This window comes from Heterodontus francisci, chromosome 30 (assembly GCF_036365525.1).
Source record: "Heterodontus francisci isolate sHetFra1 chromosome 30, sHetFra1.hap1, whole genome shotgun sequence".
Classification (NCBI taxonomy): domain Eukaryota; kingdom Metazoa; phylum Chordata; class Chondrichthyes; order Heterodontiformes; family Heterodontidae; genus Heterodontus; species Heterodontus francisci.
Genome location: NC_090400.1, coordinates 43,944,663 through 43,967,157, shown reverse-complemented (window position 1 = coordinate 43,967,157; position 22,495 = coordinate 43,944,663). Strand labels below are relative to the sequence as shown.

The 22,495-nt window shown below is 40.0% G+C and overlaps 1 protein-coding gene across 9 annotated transcripts in view; it reads left to right on the top strand.

The window, feature by feature from the left end:
* taok1a (TAO kinase 1a) overlaps positions 1–22,495 on the top strand; it is a 195,276-nt gene that overhangs the window by 162,008 nt on the left and 10,773 nt on the right. For 8 of the 9 annotated variants that reach the window (XM_068010461.1, XM_068010460.1, XM_068010459.1 and 5 more), the window contains 5 exons: positions 802–1,038; positions 3,158–3,286; positions 5,215–5,418; positions 13,517–13,756; positions 15,180–15,392. In XM_068010461.1, the coding sequence (XP_067866562.1) occupies positions 802–1,038; positions 3,158–3,286; positions 5,215–5,418; positions 13,517–13,756; positions 15,180–15,392 (1,023 nt within the window). The remainder of the gene's footprint in view (positions 1–801; positions 1,039–3,157; positions 3,287–5,214; positions 5,419–13,516; positions 13,757–15,179; positions 15,393–22,495) is intronic. The other variant, XM_068010466.1, reaches the window with a different exon arrangement.

Genomic DNA, 22,495 nt, shown 5'->3' with positions numbered 1-22,495 from the left:
TTGATTGGAATACCGTCTCTAGACGTCCAAGGCAGTTGACCAGTTTGTTTCCAGTAAAACTTTGTACTTTCAGTACACATTAGGCTTAGACAGCACCTTCCAAACCCACGACTTCTACCAGCTAGAAAGACAAGGGCAGCAAATGCTTGGGAACACAAGTTCCCCACCAAGCCACACACCATCCTGATGTGGACCTATATCGCTGTTCCTTCACTGTCGCTGGGTCAAAATCCTGGAACTCCCTTCCTAAGAACACTGTGGGTGTCCCTACCCCACATGGACTGCAGCGGTTCAAGAAGGCAGCTTACCACCACCTTCTCAAGGGCAGTTAGGGATGGGCAATAAATGCAGGCCTAGCCAGCGACGCCCACATCCCATGAATGAAAAAAAAAGTTATCCTCTTCATGTTGTCTTGTTCGCTGTAAAGCTACTGCATCACACTGCTCTTGCTGTGAAATTATCTTTGGACTTGTTTTAATATTTATTTAAGGAATTTTACATAACATGCCACATTTGTTTTCATAGAATGCAACAAAGATGCTAAGTGCTCTTGTTGACAAAGGATAACTGAGTGATCTTTGTTCAAATCTCAGTTCAAGATGGTACTGATGGTTCTCTCTAAATCTGTTTAAAGACTGTATGTACCTTAAATTTGTGTAAAATGTTGGATACTGCAGTGGAAAACTTTGTTGCAGATAGTCTAGAAAGACACGACGTAATCAACTATTTTCAGAGGACAATTTGAGCTCTTCACAGTGATTCATGGCTATTAGTGCATCACTTTATGCTTTCATTGCTCAGGTCACAAGACAAATCCAAGAGCATGAACAAGATTCTGAGCTTCGGGAGCAGATGTCTGGTTATAAGCGCATGAGACGCCAACACCAGAAGCAGTTAATGGCACTGGAAAACAAGCTAAAAGCTGAGATGGATGAACATCGGCTACGGCTTGACAAGGAGCTAGAAACACAACGCAACAGCTTTGCTGCAGAGATGGAAAAACTCATTAAGAAACATCTGGGTATTATGGAAAAAGAGGTACCTTGCGTAAATACTGGCCTCATAACTTTGTGGAGTGTTCCTACTGATTGAGGTGGTTTTGTTTAAGTTCATTCCTAAGTGGATAAATAGTATAATTAATACTGCGACCTGGGGCAAAATTACTCATATGCCAGTGTCTTTAAGTGTAGCATTTCATTGATATTTAGCTTTTGCAGCAAATCTACTAAGAATGAGGAGTGTGTATGTACTTTAATGTTGGTTCTCGTCGAATAGTTGGAGCTGACATGGTGAGCCTATTTATTGGTGCAAGTCCAAAAAGCTTCCCACATCCCCACAATCTGGAAAAGCTGGTAACCCAGAAAGTAGGCTACAAACAATGACCATTGCAGTTTCTTTATTTTCAAATAACTGCATGCAGTGTTGCACTGAGATTCAGAGAAAACAAGAATACCGACAGTATACATTGACAGAGAAGCTTTTTCAGAGCTGGGTCTTGCTCCGACGTCATAGCTTTGGCAGAAGTGTGGCAGATGCACCACTTGCAGCACAAAAAGTTTTCCGCTGCACTTCCGGTGGTGCTGGGAGAGCCATGCTTACAAAGTTCCCGGCTGTAGTGTTTTATCAACATTGTAAAAGTGTTGGAAAAGGAGATTTTCTCAGCAGCAAAAACAACTTACATACTGCCTTTAATGTTGAAGGTACTTCACAGTAGTGTGATGTAGTAAAATAGACCCTGAGTCAAAGAAAGAGATATGAGGAGGGGTGATTCAAGTCTTTGTCAAATGGGTGGGTTTTAAGGAGGACACTAAAGGTGGAGATTGAGGTAGAGATTTAGGGAGGGAATTCCAGACCATAGAACCACAGCTGTCAGTGGTCGGGCAAAGGGAGGGGGGTAAGCATGAAAGGCTTGCAGAATGCAGAGTTCTCAAAGGGTTGAAGTTGGTTATGGGGATGGGGAGGGAGGGAGATCATGAAGGGATTTAAACGTGAGGATGAGAATTTTAAATTAGAGGAAATGTTGGTTAGCGAGCACAGTGGCAATGGGTAAATGGATGTGGAGTTGGTGTGGGATAAGATACCATCAGCAGAATTTTGAATGAGCTGAGGGTAGAAGAAGGGAGGCTGGCCACAAGAACATTGGAATAGTCGAGTCTGAAGATGACAAAGAAAAACACCTAATAACTCCATTTGTATTTATGTTCAACATGGTTATCATTTTATCTTTTTATACTTCCAATCATATTTTTTGAACTAATAATTTTGTCCAAACAGGTCTGATATTTTTAGTAAACTCCTCCCTTCTTACTATTACCCCTATTTTCACATGCATAATTTTTATGCCTGCTTTCATCAAGTTGGAGGGATTGGGGAGCTACAGCTGAGTTAATAGTAGGATCATTTATGGCATCAAGCCAGTTCTGTGGCATAGCCAATAGGTGGGAGATGCACAAAACATGTTGAATTGAATACACGTTTTCTACTGTAGTAAATTGCCCCATGCAACTCTTAAGCTGGCTAAACTTTCTGTCTGCATTTTTGGCAGCCGAATATCAGCCACAGTTGGGCTGCGTGAGTAATGTAGCTACTATATCACCATATTTTAAGATCCTTCAGTGAAGCAGTTTTTTAAAAATTGCCTCACTGGCATGTGTCCTGTGACATTACAAAGCCTTAGGCTTTTATTGCAGTATTCCGTTGTGTGCAAAATAATAATGATTGGAATTTCTGAGATGCTTAAATTGCAGTGTCATTTTGACAATCATTTTTGCTATTAACTGACCAGGAGCTGATTTTCATAATTCCAGAAAAGCTGCTGTGAGGTTTGGTGAGGTGTTAACAATTGAGAGTGTGCTGTGGACAGTGATAATAGCCGGGAGGGTGGAGAAATGGTAGGGGTTGGTTTTATTTGGCGAGAAGACATTAGTTTTATTGTAATTGACATTGTCCAAGCTCCTTGATTGTGTCACTGCTTTGTTACATTCTCTTGCCCAGCCGTTTATTCATGACATGCACCCATGCAGCCAGATGATGCAATTTTCAAAAATTCCATCCTGGAAGAAGGATGGGAATCCAGTTTTCTTTAGAAATGGTAGCTCTAGTAAGAAATCTTTGTTCCTTAATCTCAAAGACTTGATTTTTTTGTTTGTTTTGTTAGACCAAAGCAGTTTCTACTGAAGAAAAGAAATTTCAGCAGCACATACAGGCACAGCAGAAGAAGGAATTAAACAGCTTTCTTGAATCCCAAAAGAGAGATTACAAACTACGTAAAGAGCAATTAAAAGAGGTGAAAAGATGCCCATATTCTGTGCTCCCTTAATGATGGGAGCTTATTTAAAGTTGCCAGATCCACTATTGAGCTTAAAAGTCCTTTGAGGGAGTCAATTAAGATTGCAGCCATTTTAATTATGTTATAAATAAGTTCTTCATGCACTGCTTAATCTAGCAGTGAACCAAATTACATATTGCATTGCATTTTGCAACATTTCCTATGTGCCAATGGCTATATTAAATTAGCAGTATGTATACATAAACAGAGAGTGGTATTAAGTCTATCAAAGGCATATATTTATTGAAAACTTTGACTGTAAATTAGGTCATTTATATGATTTATTCTTAAACTGTTTAACAATATTGTTTTACAACACCTGCATCATGGTGAATTCTATAATGAACTGTTAAAAATCATGTGATGTATTTGTACCAAAAGCTAAAATTGGTAGTACCATTTACTTGAATGTCAACCTGCACTGCAAAGGTTTTTTTTATGTGAAATAAACATACTAGGATTTATTTATATTTGAGTGCAAGCTTTACGTTTGCCCTATTTTACTTTCTTTTTATGTTTTACTTCTTGGCTTGTACATCAACTTTTTCTGAGTGGCCTACTCGCAGGTCACTGGCAATGATGTTCTAATCCAGCTGTTCAGAGGTGCAAAAGAGGATGTAAGCCAGGAAAATTGTTTTCAATGCTGATATTAGCTGCCAAACCTTCAACCTCTTCAAAAATAAAATGCAAACTATGCAACACTCATTATGGCCATATTACAACCTTAGCAGTCGCGGTATTCTGGGTGGAACATTTATACTACATGTCAGCACCCAGATTATGTTGTCGCCAGTGCATTAACATAGAACAAAATCTGTTCGTTCAGATTTTCAAAAAATGGACACTAACTTTTCAAAAACTAACTGATCTATAGATGCCTATCTCACAAATAATGGTTCATATAAATTATCAGCTAAATTGAAAAAAAAGGCGACAAAAATGTGTTGGAACGTGCATCATACTACCGAGCTACTGATAACACCTGTGGGAGGTGAAAAAACCCGTGATCAATTTCTAGAAGAACTTTAAGAATTTAATTCCTGACTATAGAAAGCTCCTCGACAATTTCCTAGAACAATCGAGCTGTTAGTGTCCAAGGTTGCATCCATAGACGTGCTTAAATTAACCCTTCATACAAGTTGCAATTTCCTTGGGGATATATGACTGTAAATGGCCATCTACTTCCATTAGGCTAGTTCTGAGGGTGACTATTTACCCCACTTGACCTCTTTTACCCTTCAGTAGCTATGTCTGCCAAGGATTTAACCATCTCCCTTCTAAAATTTATGGTATATTCTGATTCCTTATCCTTGGATAGACAGTTCTGTATAACATTCTTTGCATGAAGAAGCTGTATCTTAATTCTGTATCGTATTTTTTCATTTCGAGTTTAAATGCAAATAGCTTATGAAAATATTGAAGATCCTAAGTGCCTAAATAGGGTAACACTAAATTGACCTACCTCCAGTGTAAACATCCCTTGTAGTCTTTCCTCAGAGCTCAGGTAGCCAATCAATTTTAGCAACTTAGTTGCCCTCGTTTAGGCTTTTTCCATGACCAGGATGTACACTTAGTGAGCAATTCATCATTTAAATTTTCAGGATAGGTGCCTACTCTTATGTTGACATACTATTTGGCATAGAAAAAATACTGATCCTTCAATTGACGCAGTGCAGGCCTTGAGTGCAGAAACTTGAATGTCGTATGCAGGCTTCACCAATAAAATGTACAAAACTGATTGCTCATTTTCTAATATGAGTTAAGTAAACATAGCTGCAAGGGTAAAATTGAGAGAGAAAAGAATAATAGATAATGTGAGAATTTAAGTAGGTGTGACTGTTTCTGTACAGAATATTACATAACTCTAATATTTTTGCTTTTGTCAGGAGCTGAGTGAAAATCAGAGTACTCCAAAGAAGGAGAAACAAGAATGGCTGTCAAAGCAGAAGGAAAATTTCCAGCATTTCCAAGCTGAAGAAGAAGCTAACTTACTGCGGCGCCAACGTCAATACCTAGAACTGGAATGTCGACGTTTCAAACGGAGAATGTTGCTTTCACGTCATAACCTTGAGCAGGATCTGGTACGGGAGGTATGTTATTAAATGAATGTCCACAAGATAGTTGAGACCAAGGTGGGAGTTATGCACTGTTAATTCAGTCCCACTACTCCACAGGTCACAACATATTAGTAAAGATTCCCACCTACTGGAAATTAGCCAAATTAAACACTTTATTTATCCCCCAGAATAAAGCACACCAAACCAGGTTTCTTTAAACAACAACAAAATTAATTATTTATTATTAAACCAAGATTTAAATGATGTTACGACCGAGACGGGAGCAATGCACTGTCAGTTCAGTCTCATCACTCCATAGGTCGCAGTATATTATTAATCTTTTCCCACCCAACTGGAAAAAAGCCAAACCAAACACTCTAGTAACTCCCAGAATAAAACGGACTAAACCAGGTATCTTTCGACAGTAACAAATTAGCTATTTATTAAAACTAAATCTTCAACACTATTAAGATAACCCTATGTCTAAAGACCTTATAGCTGCTTAATTTAACCTAACTCCCCCATTCTCACACATACACTCAAAAACTAACGGTTAACCGATTTTTAAAAAATGATTTAAAAATTAGTTGTTTCTTAAGAATAAATAAATAACTGGGTTGTTAGTCTTTGTGGGTTACATTCCTGATGGGTGAGATATCCTAGTGTAAAAATAATCAAATGCCACTTTTGATGAAATAGTCCTTCAATAGATAGGCATTCAAAACACTTTGGCTGCAGCAGGCGTCAAACAGTTCTTTAAACAATGAGTATAGCAATGGGTCTAATAAAAACGACGGTCTCTCAGTCGAAACTTTACGGCAAATTCCAGAAAACACAATCAGTCAAGAGAGATTCAATCTTGAAGCAAAGTCTTCTTGGATTGGAAGTAAAGAAAAGGAATTTTGCTACCTCCAGCAATACAAATAGACTCTTAAAATGGTTTTTTTCCCCTCAGTCAATTAACATGACCATTAGCTCATTGTTGAATTTCTGCTGAGAGAAATAGACAGCTCCTTTCTTCAGTAAGCACGGTTCACTGGTGTCTCTCAAAACTGGTTTTAGCTGTTTTTTTACACAGTTAAAATGAAACATTATACCATGTGACCTTACTCTCCTACTATTGTCCAGGTAACAAATGTAGCTGTGGCACATTGTTCTCAGAAATCCAAAACTTCTCTCTCTGTTTTAAAGGCACACTGTTTCAAACAGAGGAGAAACAAAATACAGTTCTGTGACACCTCTGCCCTTTGCGAAATGAAACGCTATTCTTAAAATGCATTTCATTACAATGCAAAAGAAAAAGAAACTGGGAAAAAACACATTTTCCACATTCATGCACCATTCACTTTACTGATAATTTACAGCATTTTCTTTCTACTATAGCCATCCATATAACTAGATTAAATTTGTGACAAAGTGTCATTGATAAGATTGTTTTCCCCCAAAATATGTACAATTTACAAATAAGGCTGTGACAACAAACTCCATTTAAATATTCTAGCATTTCGGTTTATAAATTTTTCCACAAACGTTAATGGGTTATGGTCAGTGTATATTAGTATTTCTTTACAGCCTTGGTAGACATATACTTTGCAATGTTTGAGAGCCAGTGGAATACTTTTTTGATGGCAATTTAGTTTTCTTGAAAAGTACCCTACTGGCTTCTCTATGCCCGATTCGTCATCCTGCAATAGGACTGCACCAACCCCCAAATCGCTAGCATCGATTGCTATTTTAAAGGGTTTAGCAAAGTTTGGAGCAGGCAGTACAGGTTCATTTGTTAAGATTGCCTTTAGCTTTTCACAATCGGTCTGGCATTCATCTGACTGTACTACTTTGTTTTTCTTTTTTTGTAGCAATGGAGCAGCCACAGTACTAAAAGTCCCTACAAATTTCCCATTAAAAAAAAACATCCCCAAAAACCTCATTATTTCCCATTTAGATTTAGGGATAGGGAACTCCTACTAAGGCTTGTACCTTTGCCGTTTTTGGCAATACCTGTCCTTGCTCCACTATATGTACGAGATAAGTTACTCTTGCTTTTCCGAATTTGCTTTTTTCCAGATTTATCACTAAGTCCACTGCTTGTAGTTATTTTAAACAGAAATTTTAACTGGTTTAAATGTTCTTGCCAAGTGTTACTGTATATTAGTACATCATCAAAATACACTACACAATTGAGAACACTGGCTGCCACCTGATTCATTAATCTTTGAAAAGTGGCGGGAGCATTTTCTAGCCCAAATGGCATCACCCTGCACTGATAAAGACAGTCAGGTGTTACAAAAAGCTGATACCTCTTTTGTTCAAGGAGTCAAAGGAACTTGCCAGTATCCCTTTAACATGTCAATCTTGGTAAGAAACCTAGCACTGCCCACTCTGTAGATACAGTCTTCTAAACGCGAATGGATAGGAGTCTGCCTTTGTTACTGCATTGAATTTTCTCTAGTCTATATACAAAATCGGGTTGACCAGTCAAGTTTAGGTACTAGATCTATTGGTGAACTCCAACTGTTTTGACTAAGTTCGATCAAATTGTTTTCCAGCATGTAGTGAATTCCTGCTTTTACTAGGCCTGTCTGTCTGGACTAAGCAGTAAGGTTGTTGTTTTAAAGCAACGGATTCCCCTATATTCACATCATGTGTGGTTAAGGTTGTACATCACAACTTATCCCTCCAGACTCTTTTAAATGTTGTGAAAAGCCTGGTTAGGTCTTCATGTTGTTTTGCCTCTAAGTGCAAAAGCATATTGTCCAATCTTCCTTGCCATTCTGTATTCGCTAACTTGATAGTCGGAGGTTCAGTCTGAGAATTGTCTATGCCGCCTTCTGCCTTATCCTCACTGTCCTTTTCCTTCTCAACAGTCCGATTTACCTGACATACCTATACTGGGTTATCCTCTTCCCTAAGATAATATGGCTTTAACATATTGATGTGACACAATTGTTCTTCTGGTGATCAAGGGTGTCAATCAAGTAATCTACCTTACCCACTCTTTTGATCACTGTATAAGGGCCTCTGAACCGTGCTTTTAATGGTTCCCCCTGTAATGGTAACAACACCAATACTTCATGCCCTGGTTGAAAATTGCAGGTTTTTGCATTCTTGTCTGCCCATTTTTTCAGATTGGCTTGGGATGCTTTAAGGTGTTCCTGAGCCCCACAAAACTGCTTTACATCCTTTGTAAGGCCTGGCCAGTAATAATGTTGGCTTATACGTGATTTGGTCTTCCGAATTCCTCTATGTCCCGCAAAAGGAATGTCATGTGCTAACCTTATGTTCAACAACTGTCCAATCTTCATCCGCAGGTCTATGAGGCGGTCTCCATTTCCTCCTCAAAGCCCCATTTGCCATATTATAGCCTTCTGGAACTCCTTTCGCCTCAGCTTCTGTCAGAGCCGTCTGTGCTATTCGGTTTAACTCTGGATCAGCTTGCTGCGCTGCAATTCTAGAAGGTCTGTTAAACATCTCGTTTGGATTATCTAAATCCCCAAATAAGGTTTCAGATACTCGGCTATCTGTTTGTGGTGCCACTTTTATCTCCGACAATGGATCCTGTTTAGCCATTGCTCGGATGACTACACACGCAGGAAATATTCCTGGAACATGTTCCTGTAATTGTTCCATTTTCTTAACTTCACTTGGTTCCTCTGTAATTATAGGAGAAACTGATACTTTTGATCCGGCCAAATCATTTTCTAGGAGTGGATCAATTCCCTCTACTGGCAAACTGTGGACAACTCCTACAGTTACCATCCCAGATATTAAATCACTCTCTAGGCATACTTTATATAAAGGTACGGGTATATTCTCCCTGCCAATTCCATTAACTTAAACTTTAGCGTTCAAGGGGCTCTCTGGTGGAAATGTTATATCTTTCCCCAGCAAGAGTGTTTGGGTTGCTCATGTATCCCTGAGTATAATAGGTTTTCCTGCCTTACTTAAAGGATATGAAGTTACAAAAATTCATTATAACTTTCGGGTATCTTATTCTTAACCTCGACACTCATTTTAGTTTGTGTACCTGGTTTTACAGCTGCCATTAAAGCTATAGCCTGGTCTGCTGTACTCTCAGTCAGAGTCTTTTCCTCTGCATTAGCTTTGTGCACCCCAACAAGTCCTGTGGGTTTACCTTGCAATTTCCAGCATTCTGAGCAAAGGTGACCCATTTTGTGTCAATGATAACACTTCAGCTTGCAAACCTCACTTCTACTCTCGGCACCTTCCTTTCTGGCCTGAGGAGGTGATCCTGGGACTTTCCCAGCTGTTTCTTCTTGACCCCAGCTACTTGCCTTCCTTCCACTTTCTATCCTTCTCGAGTTTCTGGGGGTGACGGACAAAAGATTTTAGCTTATTCACAAGCTCGAAATCATCAGCAATTTCCGCTGCTTGCCTAGCTTTCAAAACTTACAGGTTATCTACATGAGTTCTCACTATTGAAGGAATGGAATTTTTAAACTCTTCTAAGAGAATCAATTCTTATATGTGGTTTATATCTTTTAATGCCCGTATCAACGGTCAAAATTAATTTGCTTCACTCAAATTCTACATATGTCTGCCCAGCTAATCTCCATAAGTTCCGCAACTTCTGATGATAAGCTTCAGGGACTCACTCATACGCAGCGAGAATAGCCTTTTTTGCCATCTCGTAATCTGCAGAAGCCTCTTCAGGAAGCATGGCCTAAACGTCATGAGATCTGCCTATCAACATGCTTTGCATAAGCAGTGTCCAGCTTTCTGTAGGCCATTTCATCTGTTTGGCTATTTTTTCAAAAGATATGAAAAGTGCCTCAATGTACCTTTCCTCAAACTTAGGAAGAGCTTGTATAAATTTAAACAGCTTTTTGTTGGGTCCTGGGCTGAATTCAGATTCTTCCTGACCCAAATTTTCCCTGGAGTCAAGACTACCCATTTGTCTTGGCGCCATCTCTTTTAAGCTAAATTCCCTCTCTTTCACTTTCTGTCTGAAGTTCAAGTTTTCTCATTGCTATTTCTTTTTCCTGCTCAAGTTTTCTCTCTTTTTCAGCCTCAAATTGTTTCATTTGTAATTGAATTCTAGCCAATTCAACAGCATTATTCTCTTACTTAGTATCTTTTTCCTCCTCTTCTAATTTTAGATGTTGGGCTATTATGTCCATTATCACTGCTTTTGTAGCACCTGGTTTCAATTCCAACCCCAATTGTGCTGCCAGTTCTTTTAGTTTATTCTTAGTTAAAGTTGTCAAGTCACTGAGGAACACATTCTCCTTTCCCAGAAACTCTGCTGCAACTGCTAATGCCATTCTGATGGGATAGACAGTATCGTATTACGCAAGAAACCTGGTTCTTTTATTTTTTTCAAATTATTACTCCCTTTATAATTCACTTAATTGGCATTAGATTTGGATCCTGACAATCGAGCACCCCAATTAATATGATCCCAGATGCGAGAACAATTGTTATGATGCCAGACGCAAGACCCCCATTTATATGTTACCCCAGAGACGAGCAATTAATATGATTCCGAAGGCGAGCCCCCCCAATTAATCTGATCCCGGATGAGATGCCCAATTAATATGTTACAACCAAGGCTGGAGCAATGCACTGTCAATACAGTCCCGTCATTCCACAGGCCGCAACATATTATTAAACTTTCCCACCCAACCGGAAAACAGCCAAATTAAACACTCTAGGAATCCCCAGAATAAAACAGACCAAACCAGGTATATTTAGAGAACAATAAATTAACTATTTATTAAAACTAAATCTTCAGCAGTATTAAGATAACCCTATGTCTAAAGACGTTATAACTTATTTTAACCTAACTCCCCCATTCTCTCATACACACTCAAAAATTGACAGTTAACCAGTTTTTAAAAAAGTGTTAAAAATTAGCTGCTAATAAATAACTAACTGGGTTGTTAGACTTTGTGGGTTACATTCCTGATGGGTGAGGTATCCGAGTGTAAAAATAATCAAATACCACTCGAAGTCTCCACGCAGATTTGATGAAATAGTCCTTCAATAGATAGGCATTCAAAACACTTCGACTGCAGCAGGCGTCAAACAGTCCTTTAAACAAGGAGTATTGCAATGGGTCTAATAAAACGAAGGGGTCTCAGTCGAAACTTTACTGCTAATTTCAGAAAACACAATCAGTCAAGAGGGATTCAATCTTGAAGCAAAGACTTCTTGGATTTTTTTTAATACATTCATGGGATGTGGGCGTCGCTGGCCAGGCCAGCATTTATTCCCCATCCCTAATTGCCCTTGAGAAGGGGGTGGTGAGCTCCCTTCTTGAACTGCTGCAGTCCATTTGGGGTAGGTATACTCAGTTAGGAAGGGAGTTCCAGAATTTTGACCCAGCGACAGTGAAGGAACGGCAATATAGTTCCACGTCAGGATGGTGTGTGACCTGGGGGGGAACTTGTGGTGTTCCCATGCATTTGCTGCCCTTGTCTTTCTAGTTGGTAGAGGTCACGGATTTGGAAGGTGCTGTCTAAGAAGCCTTGGTTCATTTTTGCAGTGGTACACATTGCTGGCACTGTGCGTCAGTGGTGGAGGGAGTGAATGTTTGTAGATGGGGTGCCAATCAAGTGGGCTGCTTTGTCCTGGATGGTGTCAAGCTTCTTGAGTGTTGTTGGAGCTCCACACATCCAGGCAAGTAGAGAATATACCATCATGCTCCTGACATGCCTTGTAGATGGTGAACAGGCTCTGGGGAGTCCAGATGTGAGTTACACACTGAAGAATTCCCAGCCTTTAACCTGCTCTTGTATTTATATGACTGGTCCAGTTAAGTTCTGGTCAATAGTAGCCCCCAGGTTGTTGATGGTGGGGGATTCAGTGATGGTAATGCTGTTGAGCGTCAAGGGCGATGGTTAGATTCTCTCTTATTGGAAATGGTCATTGTCCGGCACTTGCGTTGTATGAATGTTACTTGCCAATTATCAGCCCAAGCCTGAATGTTGTCCAGGTCTTGCTGCATGCAGGCACGGACTATTTCAGTATCTGAGGAGTCTGATGATAGTGATCAATGTGCAATTATCGGTAAACGTTCCCCTTATGACCTCATGATGGAGGGGAGGTCATTGATGAAGCAGCTGAAGGTGTTTGGACCTTGGACACTACCCTGAGGAACTCCTGCAGCAATGTCCTGGGGCTGAGATGATTGGTCTCCAACATTTTCCATTGTGAATAGGTATGACTCCAACCAGTGGAGAGTCTTCCCTCTGATTCCCATTGACTTCAGTTTTGCTAGAGTTGCTTGATCCCACACCTGGTCAAATGCTGTCTTGATGTCAATGGCAGTCACTTTCACCTCAACTCTTGAATTCAGCTCTTTTGTCCATGCTTGGACCAAGGCTGTAATGAAGTCTAGAGCTGAGTGGCCCTGGCAGAAACCAAACTGAGCATCACTGAGCAGGTTATTGCTGAGTACATTCACTAGATAGCACTGTCGGTGACACCTTACATCACTTTTCTGCTGATTTAGAGTAGACTGATAGGGCAGTAATTGCTGGGTTTGGATTTGTCCTGCTTTTTGTGCACAGGACATAGCTGGGCAATTTTCTGGATTGTTAGGTAGATGCTAGTGTTGTAGTTGTACCGGAACAGCTTGGCTAGGTATGCGGTTAGTTCTGGAGCACAAGTCTTCAGTACTACAGCCAGGATGTTGTTGGGGCCTGTGGCTTTTGCTCTATACAGTGCCTTCAGTCGTTTCTTGCTGTCATGTGGAGTGAATTGAATTGGCTGAAGACTGGCATCTGTGATGCTGGGGACCATCGGAGGCCGAGATGGATCTTCCACTCGACACTTCTGGCTGAAGATGGTTGCAGATGCTTCAGCCTTGATCATCCTAGTCGTCCCATGGTGTGGGGATGCCAGGTGCTTCCATCTATGAATGGAGAAAAAAATCAGAGCAGTTCATTTTGCGGCTATTTCTGCGTATTTTCTTAGCACCCATTTAAATGGCAGAGCTTAAGAATAAATCTAATGACAATGAAATGTACAATGCAGGAGACTTTAATGAAGAGAGGAAAAAGTAAAATATGCACAAATTTGGATTTCATATTACATATCTCATGAAATTACCACTCGACCATTTATATGGTGCCCATCAATTTCTGTGGTATGCTATTTTTTGTTTTAGGAGCTAAACAAGAAGCAAACACAGAAGGATCTGGAGCATGCCATGTTGTTGCGCCATCATGAGTCCATGCAGGAGGTGGAATTCCGCCACCTCAATACTATTCAGAGGATGCGCAGTGAGCTAATAAGGCTGCAGCACCAAACTGAGCTCACTAATCAACTAGAGTACAACAAGCGGAGAGAGCGAGAGCTGCGGCGCAAACATGGAATGGAAGTCCGGCAGCAACCCAAGAGTCTGAAGGTATGGATAGTTATGAAGTGAAAAGGTTAAAATAGACTTGTTTCTTTTTGAAAAATTATTTGCTTCTTTTGGATCCAAGCCATATCCTGCCCCACCCCACCACTCTTTCTTGCATCTAAGAGGATGAATGTGTGACCTCCTCTTGGGCCACTGCAATTATCACTCTTGAGCTGCTGCATGGTGGCATGCAAGACTGGGTCAGGTGACTTTTTTTCTTCCTTCCCTCTTAAAGCAGTACATGCTTTTCCTTGAAGACACAGCTAAAACTGAAAGCTTGCTATGTTGTGGAATGGTGAAGATAAGCATTTGTCTTGCCATGGTACAATGCTGCCTAGACTATATGTTTTGCAGACTCAAGTTAACCAACATGGGTTTTGTATAAGGTTATGTAACTGCAAATTTAATTGATCTAAGCTCTGATACCAGTTAACTATAATCGCGTAAGCACTATTTATTTTCTAACTTTCAGTTACTTGTTTTACTTAACTTTGTCACAGTGTTTTGTTTTATTTCAAAGGGTTATGTATGGCATTTCTGTAATTTTCAGGCGTTATCACCAAGGTGGGGCCTTCCTGATTTCCAGATATAGGGTTGCAGTAACCAAGTTACCAGCCAACACACCCCATGCTCATGTGATTGGCCCCACCCTCCTGCTTCCTATTGTTTGAAGCATTGAGATTGTAAAGAGGGCTGGACATCAAAGTATTACGTCATAGAAAGTAAATTACAAATTCTACAATGTAGCCTTCTATTGTTTCTTACATTCACATTTTTAAAAAGTTTTTATAAATATCACCTTTATAAGTTAAATGTTAAATAAAGTATTCCCCAATTCTTGGTTAGCACATTGGTGCCATTGCAGTGAGCATTCTTTCCCTCTAAATACTCCAAAGGAGGGATCCAAACCTGGAAAAATCACCATCTTGGGCTTAATGCCTGACAATCGTGTAACTGATACCAGTTAAATTTCTGATTAAGCTAGAGAACAAAAATAGTTGGTCACTGTGGGACAGAGAAATGTTAATATCTTGTGATTTTTCTTAACTTGCATTGAGCAATAATTTATGTTGATAATATTTCCTTTAATTTTGACAATCATTGTAAGCTTGTTCCAAACCTAACCGACCTTTTTTTTAAAAAAGTCTTTGTGCATGAGAAGGATGGCTGACTCATTTGAAATGAAAGACAAGTTCTGTATTTTAATTGTAGTGGATTGTTCATTTTAAAATTATTATTCAAAAATAAACAAGATATAAATATATATTTTTACTTATCAAGTATGTGTATCCAACCAACTCCGGTTGTTTGTGTGCTACAGAAACTTATTGGCCAATCTTGAAAGTTTGTAATGCTGTTTTCTGGAAACTTAGAAGTGTTGATCTCTGGAGCAAAGCACTTAAAACAGATTATATGTATTTTCTAGTCAAAAGAGTTGCAAATCAAGAAACAATTCCAGGACACTTGCAAGATCCAGACGCGACAGTACAAGGCACTTCGCAACCATTTGTTAGAAACTACCCCGAAGAGTGAACATAAAGCAGTGCTGAAACGACTGAAGGATGAACAGACACGAAAACTGGCCATACTTGCTGAACAGTATGATCACAGCATAAATGAAATGCTGTCAACACAAGCAGTAAGTATACATTTGTGTTTTAATGATCTAATTTCATTCAGTTGGGTAACCAGCTCCTTAGCTTGGTTTTGATTGGCGAATGCAATTTGTTACCAAGTGGAAGTAACCAATCAAAGATTGGGTTCAGAGGGAAAAGTTTAGTGAACATGACCATGCAGATGATGCATTCTGAGATAATGCTGACGAGGGATATACTTGTAACTTCTAAGTTGCTAATTGCTCGAGTACAGATGCAAGCAATACATCCATGTTTCTACCAACTGAAAACTACAGTCATCTTTCTATTTGTTTGATGCAAGACTGTTGTAAAATAAATTATTATTAGGGCCATCTAATACAACAGCTGTCCATCGTTCTCACTCCTACTGCTTCAGTATCATTGTCAACTGACTGTGCATGCAAGTTTAATATCCTGTCTTGAATGCACAAAGATAAAGCTTGTCAAAGCATTGTTTTCTCTATCTCAAGAAAAGCACATGTCTATTATAATCTTGTGGCACATTGCTGAAGGTTGAATATTGTGTATTCCTAAAGAGCAAAGGTGTTTATTCACACTTGTGTTAGCTAGTGGAGATTCGCCAAGAGTTTTAACCTCTTAATATCAACTTCGATTTTTTTAAAAGATCATCTTGGTTCAACCTGCCTTTCAGTTGTGTGGAAATGGGTTTAACAATATAGTCTGCCATGAAAGATAATAATTTTATCAGCATGAAAGAATTGACAACAAAATGCCAAAAATGCTTTTGAACTCAATAGTACTATCTAGAGCACACTCAGTCACTCATTTTTGATAGTGATATAGAGATTGGCCCTTTAAGTTACCAACAGGATGTAAGTTCTTTTGGATATGACCTTTTGATACAATTATAATCAGAAGGTATATAATATTAGTAGTTTTGCAGTACTATGACATAAAAACAATTTCAACCTGACTTTTTGAGTGATTCACTTTTTGCCCCCAGTTTTGATGACTTGACAATTGGTGTTTGCCTGTGGAAGTGCTTTACACATTCCTAGAAATTCTTGAGAAACTGCAAATGGTGATGCAGTTTGTCCCAGGATACAGACATTGCTGACATCTTTGCTTTAAACCAACTTTGTTTCATTGGCCATATTTGTCCAGTAGTAAATAAAAAAGCCAAAGGAATCTTTATTGACCAGAAAAAGAAATAGAATTCACTATTGGAAATGAATTCAAATTAAGTATGGAATGGTAGTACAAAATCTGCATATACAAATGAAGGCTCAGATTTTCCTACGTCTGTATTACATTTTGTGAGCTCTTGAGTTTAGTCGGTTATTTGAAAAATAGATTATGTAATTTTATCACAAAATTGGCAAGTTTGGCTGCAATTAGAATATGGAAACGCATTATATCAGGATGTGCCGCTATTCCCGTTTTTATACTAATTCTTTCTTAGTGATCTTTTTAAGTTGCATTTTAATAGTGGGTTGCTACATCCTATTTCTCGCAACTGGTAAAAAGAAAATGGAAAAACTTGTATTTTAAATGGATTTATTCTGCTTAAAAGTTAAAGTTTGCCATTGTGAAAAATTAATTAATTTCTGCTCCATTCATTGCATATTTGCAGCATCCCTCGATGAAGAGGCTCAGCCAAATAATAAACTACAATTCGCTGAATGCACAAATCAATCTGTGCAAACTTTCTGTAGATTATCTCTCCCTAGAGTGAAGCTCAGAGCTTCCACTTCCTCAGTCTAATAGGCAAAGAGGCAGCACTTACAACTGTGGCATGGTCTAAATGAACAGTGTCAGTGTCAGTAACAGAAAAACAGTAATGTTTTATGCCAGTTTAATGTCTTATCTGTCTTTTGGATGAGATGTTAAACCCAGCCCCTGTCTATGTGTTTAAGTGGATGCAGGAGATCCCATGGCTCCTTTTCAAAGAAGAGCAGGTAATTTACCCAGTGTCCTTGGCAATATCTATCCAGAACCAACGCCACCAAAATAAAATTAAATGGTCATTTGCCTCCTTGCTGTTTGTGGGACCTTGCTGTGCGCAATTGACTGTTCGCCACACTATAGGAAGGATGTGATTGCACTGGGTGCAGAGGAGATTCACCAGGATGTTGCCTGGGCTGGAGCATGAAGAGAGACTGGATAGGCTAGAGTTGTTTTCCTTAGAGCAGAGAAGGCTAAGGGGGGACCTGATTGAGGTATACAAAATTATGATAGGGTAGATAGGAAGAAACTTTTTCCCTTAGCGGAGGTGTCAATAACCAGGGGGCATAGATTTAAGGTAAGGTGCAGGAGGTTTAGAGGGGATTTGAGGGAAAAAAATTTCACCCAGTGGGTGGTTAGAATCTGGAACACACTGCCTGAAGGGGTGGTCGAGGCAGGAACCCTCACAACATTTAAGAAGTATTTAGATGAGCATTTGAAACACCATAGCATACAAGGCTATGGGCCAAGTGCTGGAAAATGGGACCAGAATAGTTGGGCTTGATGGCCAGCGCTGACATGATGGGCCGAAGGGCCTGTTTCTGTGCTCAATAACTCTATGACTGCCGTGTTCGCCTACAAAACCATAGTAATTACATTTTAACAGTAATTTATTTGTTGTAAAGTGTTATGCGGTTGTCCTGAAGACATAAAATGTGCTTTCTATATGTAAGTTCTTCCGACTTTCTCTCACAGCGCTATATAGTGATGTACATGTTGCAGTAGAGAAAGTGATGAAACAAAATTTTCGACTTAATCCCTGCCCAAAAATGGTAAAGGACAGTTAACTGAAACCCAAGGAAACCAATATTAGGATGGGTGAATACTTGAAGAAAGTTATACAAATTGGGAGGAAATTTCAAACTTTTGAAATGTATTTTAATTAACATTGACAGCAATAAAAACTGTGCATCAGCTTCTAATGTATAATAGAGTAATAGTGCACGTATATGCTATATGTTATACAGAACTGACCCTTCAGGTTCCTCACATTACTTGCTGATACAAATCCTGTTCTGTTACTGGCTTTTCAATATCCAGGGTAACAGTTTTTTTCTTTTGCTGCCTCTTTCTCTCTCTTGGGGAAGTAGTCAGTTCCTCTGATTATGTTACCACGATGAGGAATATACTCTGGGGAAACATGGACATGAACAGTAACACAGTGCTTTGGGGCTGTCTCAGATTTCTTATCTGGCTGCTTTCCATCAAATGCTGGATTTTTGTTTCAAAAATCAGAGCCATCTATGTTACTGTCAGTTCAGTAATGTAAACTATCTTGGTTTTCAGCAAATTTTAATTCTTATGAAACCCCCGATTCACATGAAAATAAACTGAATCCATCTGTCTGTGAGTACAGATTTAACCTAACCGTAAGTGACATTATCTCATCAGAATTTTTATTAAATTAAAGATATGCTTGGAGCTTGTCTTGTTTCCAAAAATTAGATGGGGACTTTTTGTCAGATCATTCAAAAATGAGTTTCAAAATATCCTGCTTCAACCCTAAAGATGGTACCTAGCTGACTGAAAACATTTGGAGACGTTTAATTTATGGGAGTGGGCTATCTAGCAACAGAAATAGTATTTCAGGTTTAATGATAATGCTACAATTTTTTTCTGACTTTCAGTTTACAATGGTGATGCTATTGTGGTGGTTTGCATTTACATTTTACTTTTTCAGTGTTCTTTGTGGATTTTGTCAGTATTGCTCATAACCAGCAGGTGGCAGTATTATTGAAAAGTGTCTTCAACTGGAACCTTTTTTTAAAAAATTACCTTGGTAGTAAAGGGATTTTGTGCGAAAGTTCTGCATTCGGACTAGTTGATCTCCATTGTGGTATTTGACTTGGCTTTCTGCATTCGGACTAGTTGATCTCCATTGTGGTATTTGAGTTGAATCTGTGTACTTTTTGCAATTTATATAAATGACTTAGTAGAAGGGACCAAAGGTGTGGTTGCTAAATTTGCTGATGACACAAAGAAAGGTAGAAAAGTAAGTTGTGAAGAGGGCATAAGGAGGCAACAAAGAGATATAGATAGGTTAAGTGAGTGGGCAAAGATCTGTCAAATGGAGTATAATGTGTGAAACTGTGAAATTGTCCATTTTGGCAGGAAGAATAAAAAAGAATATTACTTACATGGTGAGAGATTGCAGAGCTCTCAGTTGCAGAGGAATCTGAGTGAGTGCATGAATCACAAAAGGTTAGTATGCAGGTACAGCAAGTAATTAGGAAAGCTCATAGAATGTTATTGTTTATTGTGAGGGGAATTGAATACAAAAGTAGAGAGGTTATGCTTCAGCTATACAGGGCATTGGTGAGACCACATCTGGAGTACTGTGTACAGTATTGGTCTCCTTATTTAAGGAAGGATGTAAATGCGTTGGAAGCAGTTCAGAGAAGGTTTACTGGACTAATACCTGGAATGGGTGGATTGTCTTATGAGGAAAGGTTGGACAGGTTAGGCTTGTTTTGGCTGGAGTTTAGAAGAGTAAGGCGACTTGATTGAAACATATAAGATCCTGAGGGGTCTTAACAGGGTGGATGTGAAAAGGATGTTTCCCCTCGTGGGAGAATCTAGAACTAGGGGTCGCTGTTGAAAATTAACGGGTTGCCATTTAAGACAGAGATGCGGAGAAATTTTTTCCCTGAGAGTCGTGAGTTTTTGGAACTCTTCCTTAAAAGGCGATGGAAGCAGAGTCTTTGAATATTTTTGAGGCAGATAGATCCTTAATAAGCAAGAGGGTGAAAGGTTATTGGAGGTAGGCAGGAATGTGGAGTTGAGGTTGCAATCAGATCAGCCATGATCTTATTGAATGGTGGAGCAGGCTCGAGGGGCCGAGTGGCCTACTCTTGCTCCTAATTCGCATGTTCTTATGCAGTTGTGTAATTTGTGTTAGAATTTTCTAATTGTTTCTGATTTGCATTAGCATTCTAAAACATGTACACAGATTTTGTTTACCTGTGCCTGTATAATAGAGTCTAAAGTTAAATTTGTGAATTGAATTTAGTACTACTGGAGCTATTTGTCACAGATAATGTTGGTACTAATAAGTATTTTATTTAGAGGTTTACTTCCCCAATATGTGAAGTTTATATCAGTTCAAATTGGGAAAAATAGTTTCTGATGCAGCATAAATTGAAGGCAAAGATCAATCCTTTGGGTCACTCAGACAGATCCGGTAGACACTAGCCCAGTTTTTCCTCTCCGCAGTGAAAGAAAGGTTTTTGCCATTCAACTCGTGTACAGTTGCCCACAAACTTTGTATAGGTTTGTCAGCAGAGACTTCCAGTCATCCAGCATCTGTTTCAAGCAACACCCTCCACAGGGGATCTGTGGTGTCCTTGAATAGGGCAAGCAATGGTGAAGATATTCAGTCAGTCGGTTGAAGAATCCTCATAAGCAATGAAGTGTCTAAACCAGGAAGTAAAAAAAGAGGAAATATAAGTTACATTTTTTTTTATTCATTCATGGGATGTGGGCGTCACTGACCAAGCCAGCATTTATTGCCCATCCCTAATTGCCCTTGAGAAGGTGGTGGTGAGCTGCCTTCTTGTACCGCTGCAGTCCATGTGGGGTAGGTACACCCACAGTGCTGTTAGGAAGGGAGTTCCGGGATTTTGACCCAGCGACAGTGAAGGAACGGTGGCGATATAGTTCCAAGTCAGGATGGTGTGTGACTTGGAGGGGAACTTGCAGGTGATGGTGTTCCCATGCATTTTCTGCCCTTGTACTTCTAGTTGGTAGAGGTCGCGGGTTTGGAAAGTGCTGTCTAAGGAGCCTTGGTGCGTTGCAGCAGTGCATCTTGTAGATGGTACACACTGCTGCCACTGTGCGTCGGTGGTGGAGGAAGTGAATGTTTGTAGATGGGGTACCAATCAAGTGGGCTGCTTTGTCCTGGATGGTGTCGAGCTTCTTGAGTGTTGGAGCTGCACCCATCCAGGCAAGTGGAGAGTATTCCATCACACTCTTGACTCATGCCTTGTAGATGGTGGACAGGCTTTGGGAAGTCAGGAGGTGAGTTACTCGCCGCAGGATTCCTAGCCTCTGACCTGCTCTTGTAGCCACGGTATTTACGTGGCTACTCCAGTTCAATTTCTGGTCAATGGTAGCCCCAAGGATGTTGATAGTGGGGGATTCAGCGATAGTAATGCCATTGAACATCAAGGGGAGATGGTTAGATTCTCTCTTGTTGGAGATGGTCATTGCCTGGCACTTGTGTGGTGCGAATGTTACTTATCAGCCCAAACCTGGCTATTGTCCAAGTCATGCTGCATTTCTACACGGACTGCTTCAGTATCTAAGAAGTCATGAATGGAGCTGAACATTGTGCAATCATCAGTGAACGTCCCCATTTCTGACCTTATGATTGAAGGAAGGTCATTGATGAAGCAGCTGAAGATGGTGGGGCCGAGGACACTACCCTGAGGAACTCCTGCAGTGATGTCCTGGAGCTCAGATAATTGACCTCCAACAACCACAACCATCTTCCTTTGCGCTAGGTATGACTCCAACCAGTGGCGGATTTTCCCCTGATTCCCATTGACTTCAGTTTTGCGCGGGCACCTTGATGCCATACTCGGTCAAATGCTCCCTTGATGTCAAGGGCAGGCATTCTCACCTCACCTCTTGAGTTCAGCTCTTTAGTCCATGTTTGAACCAAGGCTGTAAAGAGGTCAGGAGCTGAGCAGCTCTGGCGGAACCCAAACTGAGCGTCACTGAGCAGGTTATTGCTAAGCAAGTGCCGCTTGACGGCACTGTTGATGACACCTTCCATCACTTTACTGATGATTGAGAGTAGGCTGATGGGGCGGTAATTGGCCGGGTTGGACTTGTCCTGCTTTTTGTGTACAGGACATACCTGGGCAATTTTCCACATTGCAGGGTAGATGCCAGTGTTGTTGATGTACTGGAACAGCTTGGCTAGGGGTGCGGCAAGTTCTGGAGCACAGGTCTTCAGTACTATTGCCGGAATATTGTCAGGGCCCATAGCCGTTGCAGTATCCAGTCGTTTCTTGATATCATGCGGAGTGAATCTAATTGGCTAATGCTGGGGACTTCAGGAGGCGGCTGAGATGGATCATCAACTCGGCACTTCTGGCTGAAGATTGTTGCAAATGCTTCAGCCTTATCTTTCGCA